Source organism: Amblyomma mixtum, chromosome 7 (genome assembly GCF_055824585.1).
Source record: "Amblyomma mixtum isolate Tamu chromosome 7, ASM5582458v1, whole genome shotgun sequence".
In the NCBI taxonomy this organism is placed as follows: Eukaryota; Metazoa; Arthropoda; class Arachnida; order Ixodida; family Ixodidae; genus Amblyomma; species Amblyomma mixtum.
Window position 1 is genome coordinate 99,744,255 of NC_143018.1, and position 12,607 is coordinate 99,756,861.

General features: G+C 46.0%; 1 protein-coding gene across 1 annotated transcript in view; it reads right to left on the reverse strand.

The window, feature by feature from the left end:
* Window positions 1–3,120: 3,120 nt before the first annotated feature.
* Window positions 3,121–12,607, reverse strand: part of LOC149336963 (calcium-activated chloride channel regulator 1-like) — a 33,564-nt gene continuing 24,077 nt past the window's right edge. Inside the window, exons 12-13 of the mRNA XM_089554792.1 lie at window positions 7,460–7,747; window positions 3,121–3,812 (exon numbers count right to left, since the gene is read on the reverse strand). Coding sequence (XP_089410918.1) covers window positions 3,121–3,812; window positions 7,460–7,747 — 980 coding nt within the window. The remainder of the gene's footprint in view (window positions 3,813–7,459; window positions 7,748–12,607) is intronic.

The window sequence follows — 12,607 nt, forward strand, 5'->3', positions numbered from 1 at the left end:
CTGCGTACGAGAAATTTCTGACTGATTCGAGCGAGCTTCAGGGGAGACCAATTACTAGCGCGACGGGGTCTCCAAAACTGCTCCAGCTGGAAGGCTTTGTAGATGCAAAAGCAACCGGCTTTTCGCCTTACACCTCATCAGACGGATTGTAGCGTAGACGTAGCCGAATTTCATTAATTTCGAGTTCATTTTATTTTTCGTTGTTTATTTGTAATTCACACTATGAGTTTCAATAAAACTGTTTGTTGGTGCCAGCTTTTTTCATTGTGTCCTGTTGTTTAAATTCATTGTGGGCGCTACAGCGCGCAACAGTCGAAAGGCGAATGACACAAGACAACAGTGCTCCTTACTGTTGTCTTCAACCATTTGTCTTTCAACTCTTGCGCGCTGTACCACACACAATGAACTATCATCACTTTGCACAACTATTGCTTCTTCTGCAGTTTTCTTCTTGTCTTAATTACGGATTAGTTGCAATCACGGCCAGGTAAAAAATTTTCTGAGGCCAGTAAGAAGAAATTTGCCTTGATGAACTTAAAAACGGAACTGGTTGGTTGGCTCTGCATGCAGAACTGCCTTATTGCAAACGGTCCATGGCTGAACATAAATGAATAATTGGGAAGTGTACGAATCGACGAGGTTCAGTTTACTTCATAGCAGCACACATCTTGACGTGGATTGCAAGCGGTGTTGCACCTGACAGCCTGATAGGCAAAAGGCTAGGTGACGGGAAGCTCGGTGCTTTACTAATGAGGCTGGCACACAGTCCCGAAGACTGCAGATGTGTTAGGCTGCTGCCTTCTGCTCGCCGTAACGCTCATCGCCGCGCCACCAGACAGGCTGGAGAATAGCTGCGGGGTCTCGCAATGGCTGGCATCTCGTTCGCTTCCCAACATTCTCCTTGAGGCTAGTGCCTTCTTCATGGCCTCAAAACATGTTCTAGAAGAACAGCGCGAAATAGACAAGGACTAAAGGAAGATACACACAGACAGGCGCTGACTTGCAACTAAAGGTTTGTTGCTCGGAACGTGGAAATGAATAGAACAGACTCCAAACAACAAAAAGAAAACATAGGGATGATACACACTTGTACAGGCATGCACATAAAAACCAAAATGATACAGCAGCATTACTTCCTTCGTGCGGAAAACAGTTCGTTGGCCAGGCGGGCAGATGCCTGAAAAAGCACTCCGAGAACATAATTACAATGTTCATAATACTGTTAAAGGGCATCTCGGCGTCCACTACCGAGATTGTGAAAGCAAAACTTGCCAGCCATACTTCGAACAAACAAAAGTGCTGAGTAGCACCCCAGTACGCTGACTCGAGAAATCATTGAAGCCGCTGAAATTGCCTCGCTAAAGGACGCATGTGTCAGTATTCCCTCCTTATCGTTGTCAACCAAAGAATTAGAATTTCTATCTGCCGGGAAGTAATGCTGCTGTATCATTTTGGTTTTGGTGTGCATGGACAAGTGTGTATCACCCCTATGATTTCTTTTTTTTTGTTTGGAGCCTGTTCTATTTATTTCCACGTTCAGAGCAATAAACCTTTAGTTGCAAGTCAGCGCCAGTCTGTGTGTATCTTCCTTTAGTCCTTGTCTATTTAGCGCTGTTCTCCTTGAACGTGACATACCAACTCGCCCAAGCATCTGTCCTAACGAGCCTCAAAACATGAACCCGGTGAACAAGGGCGCTAGCTTACAGGAAGCGAAGAAAATAATAATAATAAAAATAATTGTATAATGTCTTGCTTTCTGTCACGACTTACAATGCGAGATGCTCGTACCTTATCATGCCATTTCATGCGTTGCGACTGCTGAAAGTGCCCCTGTCGTTAGGTTGGGTCTCGCTAATTATACTATCAGTTCGAAGCGATAGTTTTAGGTTTTACAAGAGCTTAACTGTCGATACTTCACTAGCTGCTGCTCGCAATTATGGCTAGCGTGAAACGCACCCCTGAAAGGTGAATTTTTGCGAGAATTGAATGTTGTGTATATTGCGGTTATTCACTCAGAGCCCAAATTGTAAAAAGAAGACATAACCTCGATATCAGGTGAAATATGACGCACGAATGTTACTTTTGCTCTACTCTCAAAAGTGAAGAAATGCCTACTGCGGGCCAAGATTGAACAACACGCTGCATGCTCGACAATTTCTGTGCGTAAAATATTTATGCGCAAATCGGTCGAGCGCATTTCATGCGAACACTGATAAAATGTACAAAATCTATGACGGTGTAAATGCTATACACAGTAAAATAGCCTCTAAGTGATGAAAACCTGCATTCTCAGAGAAAAACGTGATAAGCTGCTCTGACGGAAGTTTTCTTACTAGTGATCTTCCAGTCACAAACTTTAGCGTGAACCTATCATTGACGAAATAAAGCCTTTTCTGAATGATTGAGAATATGGCCTCCTCTTAAGTGCTGGATGTATTTGCGGCTGAAACATCTTCGCACTAACTGAGGAGAACTGTTTTCGACTTGCACGCGTAATGTAGTTGAATATCTCGTCCCTCAGGGCTAAATGTAGCGAAAGTTCCCAGTATTTCGCGTCTTTGTGATAGTTGTATCGTTCCCGCCATAATATGTGTCATGAAGAAGAGGTTCATATGCCAGAGATGTTGCTACAGTTATTGCCGGCCTGTTCTTGAGCCTAAAATTTACTATTTCCGGACGCATTCCTATTTGTGTGCGTATTTGACTTTTATGATTACATTCTCGATAGAGTTGACAGAGCAGGCATGTTTATTGAGGCTGAATGTCGTAGAATGGTCTTAACAGTTTTCCCTTTCATTCGGCACTTTTACTTTGTGCTAAAAACGTACAACACACAGAATTGCCTTCCATCAATCACCATCGAAACAGCGCCGCAGAAAGGAATAGCACTGCGTGACTGACGAAGTTCGTTGGTCATTGGCCAGCGAAAAAAAAAGCACCAAGTGATTATCTCCTTTTCTTCGAGTAAGTAGCTTTATTTTATCAACATGCTGAACATTTCTCCTTGGCCATATTAGACAGAAATCAATTATTTGTTCGCAGAATGAAAGTAGCAGCGTGTTGCATTGCTACCCCACGAATGGCCACACGTATCTTTCATACATTTTATCGCTTGCGCAGCTAAGCAGCCACTTGTTGCCTTCGGTGGCTGCGGCCGACAAGGAGATCATATATTCTGCGGTTTTTCGAACTCATTTTCATTAGCGCTCCAACAACAATGGCAATAACAATAACCGCTGCGAAACCGCCAATCTGGATCCACACCCACAGCGGTAGCAGGGGAATTTTCGTCCCTCGGCCCTCCTCGGTGTCGGGAGGTGTAAATGTTGGAATGGTAGTGGTAGCGCTTGTAGTGGTGGTCCTCGCTGTTGTGGTTGCGGCAGTCGTGGTCTCTTGTGTTGTTTTAGGCACTGCAGTAGAAGCCGTGCTGGTCTTCACAGGCGGTATCGTCCCCATTGTTGTGGTTGCGACAGTCGTGGTCGCCTGTGTTGTCGTAGGTACTGTAGTAGTAGCTACGGTGGTCGTCACAGGCGGTGCCTTGTAAGACACTGGCACGATATTGGATGTCTTTGATTTCACTCCGTCGCTGTTTATTGCGCGAGCCGCCAGGTAGGCGCTCCAGTCAGTGGCACCATCGGCTCGAGGGGTGGAGACGACGCGGGGCAACGACACTGTCACCTCGTGCCTGACACGTGGTGGGAGCGGGTCGAGATTACCTTCTACGACACTCGCCTGAGTGATTTCCATTTGCTTTTCGAAATCCGAGTTCAACTTGCCATAATTCTTGCCAGCCCGAATTTCTATGGAAGAAGCTGCAACAAAAAAAGAAAATGATCTCAAATCATGAATGTCAACGTTGGCTCGCTGTTATAAACAGCAAGAGAGGTCTCTGTATCCCTCGATTTCGAACGCCTACTTTTTCGATCACTCTCTCATTACCATTTTTTACAATCCGGAAAACATTCCCTGAGCTGTAGGCGCAAGTTGAACAAATACGCGTGTAGCTTTTATACTTTTTATACATTTTTTTGCTGATTACAATATCTTCTTAAGAAGATGCCGCAGAACGCCACGAGGTCATAATCAATGTGAGGCCCGCAACTCTGGCGTCCCACATAGCTGATGTGCATTTTGAAGATGTTGAACCTCAGAGACCAAACTAAACTTGTAAGCGGAACCACTCATTCATTTAAGAGAAACATAAGTATCATTTAAACTTACTTTACTCCTATCTGCCAGTTAACTGCAATATCATTAAAGGAAGCTTCTATAAATGGTATTTCAAAGCATGAAAAATCGCGAATAGGTACGTGTATTTTTAGAAGCTGCGACCTAGCTAGAATTTCGACTGAGCTAGAACCCTCTCGAAGTAGTGCACAGAAAAAGCAGTCGAAGTGGCTCAAAAAGCACCGTACTCGATGATGCAAAATACTTCTACGTTTTCGACCTCGTCAGGCTTACTACGTCAGGCTTACAGTTGGAAGTTGCGCTCTGTTTATGTCTTGTGTGTTCCTTTATTGTGTCCCATCTTCTTCGCGCAAGCACGTACCCGTTCAGGCTTACTTTGTGCACCAGCGGTTCACTTTTCCAATGAACTATATACTAAGCCTTTTATTTCTTTTATTTTTCTTTTATTTCATCACACGTTTATTCAACAAGTTGCTATACTTATTTTATCGCTGCCACCTCTCTAGCTCAGTTGAGGTGTGTTACCCTGGACTGTAAATTTTAAGTCTCATGGTGCTTATTTCTTCCCGTTATATTACAGCATTGCATTTCGTTTCACACGATCAAAAAAAGTGCTGGGGGGGGGGTGGGGGGCTCTTGTCAGTAGTGTACTGTATTTCTCCTTTGAACTCAATGTTATCCGCCTCCGTTGTGTCGGTGAATACAAGCTGAGGATAATAAATTATTCTCATCATCCAAGTGAAATAAATTATCGAGTTTCTCCTTACTTATCAAGAAACACTCGTACAACCTGCGGCGTCACAGTAAAATTGGCCGACTGTTAAACCACAATGACCATCTTCTTCACTTCTTGTGTCCTGTAAAGTATCCGCAATTGATTCAACACTCACTATAAAATCAGTAAAACTCTGGTTACTCTACGACCACTGCTTACCTCTTGCGAAACTCTAATTGTACAAAAATTCCTTATAGTCACTGAATATTTTCTCAAATTGAGCAACATTTAAAATCCCCATGAATACCACTTCAAAAAGTTATAATAATAATAATAATAATAATAATAATAATAATAATAATAATAATAATAATAATAATAATAATAATAATAATAATAATAATAATAATAATAATAGTAATAATAATAATAATAATAATAATAATAATTTTATTTCTGCCTCAGAAAGTGACAGAGGAGCTGCAGAAAAAGCTGTCATAGACAGCTTGGCTGAGCCGCAGCCCCCTATACCGGGCAGCAGTGACAGGCGACGAGAAAAAAAAATAACAAAAAACAAAAGAGAACAATTCAGAGAAAAACACATTATTAACACCAAGAAAAATCTTACCTCTAGTTTGTACATGTGTGCAATTTACATGGTCATCCAAACATGATTGCATAAGTTAAGTATCTTTTAGCAGTACAACAAAAGCACAATGAATCAAACAATGCAAATTAAAGAAAACAAAAAACACCACTTAGTGCACTTTAAAGAAAAAAAATCATTTTAAAAAAACTAAAATCATTTTCCCTAAACTAACTGATTTTTAAAAAATCAGTTAGTTTAGGGAAACGAAAATCTAGTGAAGGCGCTGTCTAGGCGATCCGTTCGTAGAGAATATAGTTTGCGTGACTCGCAGTCCTGCGCAAATCTTCGGGGAAAGGCTTGTCATTTATTGTCATATTTACCCCCCGTTCATTGGCGCAGATCTCCTCTAATTAAGGCAATCGCTTGACGAAGAACTCGGAGCGAATGAGAGTCGAAGTTAATACTGGGATTTCACTTGAACGACCCAAGGACAGCTTGGTGCAAGAGCATCATGGCTCTTAGGTTATTAGTCTGCACGAGGTGTGTTCATATAGCTTCTTTTATTTACCAAGCATTTCACCCCATGTCCAGCAAAATGAAAGATAACAGCAAAAGTGTAGACAGCTCGCATGCAATGAAGTTACCAAAGACTTAAGCCAAGGTACCCAAGCGGAAATTTTGAGAATCATCCAATCTAAAAAAAAAATGTTACGCGCTAAGTAATGCAAGTTCATAAGCAACGTCAAAGACAGAGGGCTCTCCGCGCGGAATTCAGTGGAAGTAATGGTGATAAAACAGAGAAGGTGATCGAGCGCTCAGTTCACCCCTTTCTCCACCGATAAACTAGAGCAGCGGGCAAGGGCGAGAGCTGCTACCCAGTAAAGAACAAATGCGATTTCTTCGTCACTCAGGGCCGAACCACGCTCCACCCGTATACCAGGCGCACGCTTAAATATGCGGTCACCACTACTACCTTAATGCTCATTTTGATAAGCGCTCACTACAGTGGGTGTTCTAGTCAGTGAATTGTTATGCGCACTCACGATCCGTCCTAACTTTCACTCGTTCACTATAGGAGACATTATAGTTAAAGGCGGACAGCTCTCAGGTTGAGTCACTTGCCCCTCATTTCATATGAGCTCAGTCAGCCGTGGCTTTCTCGACGGACTGCGCTGCTTCTCTGGGGATTAAGCTGCGTAAAAAAAATTATAGTACCTTACGGTGCCTTCTTCCAGTATGCTAAATGCAACGTGTTGGATTAGCTAACCGTTTACAGTGAAAGAAAAACCGTTCGCCAACAAGCATCGGGCGACAAGAGTGCAGATTCTTTGTGCGTCATTTTTCGTTCAAACTCTTCCTCAAATCCCGAGCCGTTTGCAGTAATACATTCTCAATATCCTTTGTAAACGGCATACACAGATGCCGTCAACCTCAAGTGTCTAACAATTTCCACATTTCTCTGGTCTTCTCGCGCAGCTGATTCATCATGTCGCGTCTTTGCCAAAAGTAACCGAGCGACCGCGTCGGCAGCGGACTACCAGCCGAGCGCCGGCGCTGCGCCCTCCAACGCTGGTAGCTGCTCTCCGGCTGAGAACGCAAACTGGCTGACTTAAGCCTTCGCCTACCACTCCTTCCTTGGATGAAAGGTAAGCGGGTAGCACTGGAGACAAGCTATTTCGAAGCGCTGTCATACTGCACTAGGGCGCAGGTTTACGTCAGCCAGATTAGCTCACAGCTGGGGAGCAGCGGTCAGCGCTGGAGACCGCAACGCCACCGCTCGACTGCGAGCCCGCTCCAGCCGCCAACGCGGCTGCTTGGTTACTTTTGGTAAAGACGGCACCAATACTTTCCTTACCCTTTTCACTCACGGTTCCTCTCGCAGACTCCAGCTTTTGCTTAGAAATTTCGCTTATTCTCCTAACCAATCGTAAAAGCTACGTTTCTTCAAGCATTGACTTGGTGCTTACCGTTGCCAGACGTCAAACGAGCTCCAGGCCACGTCCAGGTGATCGTCACCAGAAGCGCGCCGTTCTCTCCCGGGCGTATTTCGGTCACAGCAAGGTCTCGAATGTCTCCAGGAGGCACCTGCTCTTCCATGATTTCTTCCGTCACTTGGAATGATCCTCCAGGCACCACCCTCTCGAACAGGTCAACCACCCGCCCGCTTACCGCGGTCTCATTACTGTCTTCGGCAGTTGCGTTGACGACGATGAAGTCGTTCATCGTGTATTCGGACTCCGCATCGGGGATGGGTACTGCGTGTACGATTACATCATTTCTTTTCCCCTCGGGCCAAGCTAGTTTAAGAGAGCTAGAAGCAGGAAAGCAAAAAAAATTCAGAGGGGACTTCAAAGCGCGCTAAAGAGGATTCTGAGCTCGTATTTTTACCACGGGAACTCGACCTACACGCTCCGAGCTTTCTTAGAAACCCCGAATTATTGTCCTGTGGGGCCAATTTGCCTATTTAATCAGATTTGTCTTCGCATCCGCCTTTTTTTTATGAACTGATCTCCGAGAGAATCCCCGCGGTAGTTCAATGGTTAATGCGTTCGTCTACTCAGCCGGAATACGCTGGTGTGAACCCGACCGCGACGGCCGCGTCGTCAGAAGCATAACAAGAAACTCCGCTTGCGGATTTATGACCTCACCAAAAAGGCAGCTGAGTAGCTGCCCAGCTCGCCCACAAGGATGAGATAGCAATCACCCTGGCTGCCTCTCACCCTCAATCTAAATTCATCTTATCCGACTCGCGAGGGGTCTGTCGGGATTGTGAGCTGGGCTGGATAGCGCCTACAGCCCAAAGAATACTTCGAAGAGCAGATCGGGATCAGGAGCCCGCGATCCGATTTCTGATTTGGACTCCGGGACACCAGGCCACGAGGCCACCAACTCGGCCGCCCGCGCACTCACTAACAGGGCCCCCGAAGTATACCCTCCCGAGCTGGATCAGGACAACAGTTTTCTTTTAACGTTGAAAGATATATCCGCTCATTACCGGCACTCGCACCGTCAGTACCCGGCTCCTCTCAAGGGGCTAGAAAAAGCGGGCGAAAGAATACTTCTTAGACTCTATACTAACACTCTACTGTGCCCGGAATTACTCAAACATTTCGGTCCTTCCTTCTCTGGCCTCTGGTCTTCCTATAGGGAGACGGCTGACACCTTCCACATGGTCTGGGGCATGCCAGCAAGATCCTTCTTTTTCAGCCCTAACTCATAACCCTATCCTCGAGAGGACTGGGAGGCGGACCTGCTAGGTGGCCTGGACCTAACGGCCTAACAAGCCCTTATCAGCGAGCTCGTGTGGCGGTCCGGACCAATGTGGTTCCAGAATAAGGGACTCCAGCTACTATTGTAAGGGGAGCTGCCCACTAGAGGCTGCTTCCTTGTCAACCTCTCTGTACATATTATTAAACGCTTAGCATCATCATCATCGGCCCCGTTTCAATGTAGGCAGAACGCAAAGGCGCCCGTGTGCTGTGCGATGTAAGTGCACGCTGAAGAGCCCCAGGCGGTCGAAATTATTCCGGAGACCTCCACTACGGCACCTCTTAATTCTTTTTCGGCGCAGTTCGGGTGTTCACCGACATATGTGAGACAATTACTGCGCCATTTCCTTCCCTAAAACCAAATCTCAATTCTCTCCGAGAGTAGGAGGAGTGAATGGACGCGCGGAGGGCCTTTCAGTCCGTCGAAGATGGCTCCGCTTTGTTGCTGCGACTGAAGGAAGGATCAAAAAGAAAGTGCACGGGCCTGCCCATTGTCTCGAGCTAAGCCACAATCGCTGCCGCGTGCAGATAGAGGAGTGTTTGCTTTTATTTTGTTTTTTAGGTTTTTGCGAACAAACAATTTAAGTCGCAGACAACACAGCCGCAAATCAAGCCTACAAAAAAATACACACGTGGGCTCTTTGCTTGCGCGGGCAAACGAGAGCCTTGAAAAGAGTCGAAGTAATTTTTAGTACTCCTTTCGAACATGCCGACGTAATATCTTGATAAAACTAGTTCATATTGTTGTTCAGAGAAAATAACGCCAAAAAAGAAACCCCAAGCAGTTAGACTGTGCTTTCTCCTCGCCTTCTGCCGCGTGGGGGATGAGCCCAAGCGCGGTAGCCTCGGCCTGCTCCGGCAGAAGCGCACGCTTAGTTTCGATTGTGGTTTGTCGGTTCCATTGCACTCGGGTTTTCCTGATCCATCTCGACAGCCCACAAAGAAGTAATGGCTAAACGCAGACCGAACAACAACCAGTGCATTTTCGAAAATCACACCTCCGATGGAATAAGCAGCTGGCTCCAAGGCGCTCCAACAAAATTGCAACAAATCGCTATCACGTTGTGGGCCCAAGCAATTGCCCCACCTGGGGGCCACGCCGCCTCACTATGCCTAATTAATTACAGTTATCGCAATAAAGTTTATCCACTCACTCCACACGTTGGTTGGCTCTTGGTACTCTAGGACGAAGGTTCAAAAAAAATCTAAAAAAACTGGCAGGGGCTTAGCTCTGCTATGCCAAGATATACGTAGCGTAAGCGGCTAACTGCCAAGCGACAACCTCGGGGTCTGAGGAATCGAGGTTTTCCAGTCTTCTCCGCCGACTGGCAGCGTCTCGACTCTCTTTAACCTCCATGTAGAGCGCACTGCATCAACCGCATGTCCCGCGCATTATATACCTCGCGCATGCGCAGTAGCCCGCTGCGCGGCAGTCGTAGACACAGCGGCGGGGGCACGCGGCTCCAGCGTGTCTGCCGAGGCTGTGCCGTCACGCCTCCAGAATACTCCGCTCCAACGCTCCGCCGACCGGCGGAGCGTTGAAGAGGAGTGCGCGCCCCGGCGGCGGCGCCTCTCCTGACGTCACGTGGCTGCTGCGTATGCGCAGTATGCTCGGCGCAGAGACGACGCGAAGCTCCTTCAACCCGCGTAGTGTAGCCTTCGCTACAAAAAGAAAGGCGGGGACCGGGACGTTTGATCCGGTTTAATAGGGAAATCGGTTGCTCAGGACAATAGTTCAAAATTTCATTGATAGCTCGGAGCGCGTAGATATAGCTTCCGCGGTAAAAAGGAGAGCTCAGAGTCCTTTAGTGCACCTTTAAGGCTGCTTGCGTGCTGTGAAGGCGAAAGCATTAGTGAGTCATCGAGAGCGTTCGTCCTCGATGCTGACTGCACAACTGAGAAAAGACCGAACACGCCCCTCCGACGCGACATCGCAAGGCAGTGGCGCATCACTTAACCGCAGGACCATTGCGCCAGAATAGGCATGAGGACTCTCAGGGATCTGGTCTAAGCGACTAAGGCTGTGAGGGACGCCGTAGTGGAGGGCTCCGGAAATTTCAACCACCTGGGGTTCTTTAACGTGCACTGACATCGCACAATACACGGGCCTCTAGGATTTCGCCTCCAAAGAAATTCAACCACCACGGCCGGGATCGAAGCCCCGTCTTTCGGGTCAGCAGCCGAGCACCATAACCACTAAGCCACCGCGACGGCAAATCTTAGAGATCTATTAATGTTAAGCAAAGAATGCTCAGTTCTACATATGTCGACATTAACCCACAAAAGCTATCACGTCATAAACTTAAGGCGGAGCTTAAGTGCCCCTTCTAATTATTTCCTTTCAGTTTAGTAAATTTTACCTTACTACAAAACTATAAAATAATTCCGGGCTCTTGATGTGTGAACAAACTCAGTGCCACCGCTGGCATTCCGTTAAACCGTGACAAATAATAGTTTGGAAAAAAAAAGCTATGAGAGCCCTGTTTGATGGCTATAGAACTGCTGTCCGCAAGAATGAAAAAACGTTATTCATTGCGGCACCCGCATTGGAGAAATGCGTAAGCATGAGTTTTCAAACTTCACGCTACGGTTCATATTCAAATTTTTCGCCACGCGTTGGCTCCGTCCGCACTTTGGATCACGTGGTGCCCCACTTCCGGCGTTTTCAAATTTGGCGCCACTTTTGCTTCCGCCACGCCCATGCTTTGGGCATTTTTGGCTTTCATTAATTACCTAATTAACCCACCTCAACCCCATGATTTCCCGTACGAGATTTTTTGATGCTCTATTCGATGGTACCATTATTTTTCGCACAAACCCATTCGTTCGGACGTAATTGTGCGGACAATTTCCGCAAACACAGGTATACCGTGTTTACGCATCAATAATGTAGAGAAAAAGAAGAACTAGTTCCAGGCCACTATTACCAGTGCATCATACCTACGGTAGCACCGCGAGTACCAATGCTAATGCAACCACGTATTTAGGAAAAGCACGAGGCAGGAAAAGGCTTCTCTTCAAAAAACGACAAAATGTTGTTGGAAGTACTACGAGATGGATGGATGGATGGAAAACTTTATTAAGCAAGCAAGTTTGGACCGTGCAAGGTCTCAGGTCCTACGAGAAGCAGATGGTTTAAGTGTGCTTAAAGCTATCATTGCAAGCAAAAGGAAACATCTCGGAACAGAGCAGTAATTCCACCATTTTACTGCTCTTAGCCGCCCAATTGCACAGACGCAGAACAAAATGAAGTAGGTTGATGGACAGAACCTCAGTGCTGCAGAAGTAAAGTCAAAATTAACCTAAATTTTCTACGCTGCGTACACGTGCTAACGCCAACATGCTAAATCAACACCAATAAAATGATATTTCCTTAAGTACTAACCTAGCACCACTGTGTGTGAAGTCTTCGCTGATTTTCTTGGTGGCGTTCGTATTCGTAGTCTCTGATGTTTAAAATAACCTGCTGCATGTCTCGCAGCTGTTCAAGTAAGATGGAAAATGCGGTTTCTCCAATTCCCCCAGAATTTAATTATTTGGTCGAACAGCAGTGGACACTGCAGACGCCTGCAGAGTCTGTATCGTACTTGACACACTGGGCATCTCAGGGTTCATAGTTGAAAGCACCGCGATGATTTAAATATGTTTGCAGTGAATGCCAGCAGTGCTTAGTTGGTTTTGCATGTCATTAAAGTTGCACCTTCCGCTACATTAATGTTGTACACAAAGCAATCCAACTTTTCAAAATCTTCGCATAAAACATGTCTCTACATCTTGAGTTCAGCGCAAGGATGATTAGGTTGATATGCCGGTGTCTGTCATTCAAAGGAATAATTTTTATTTTTT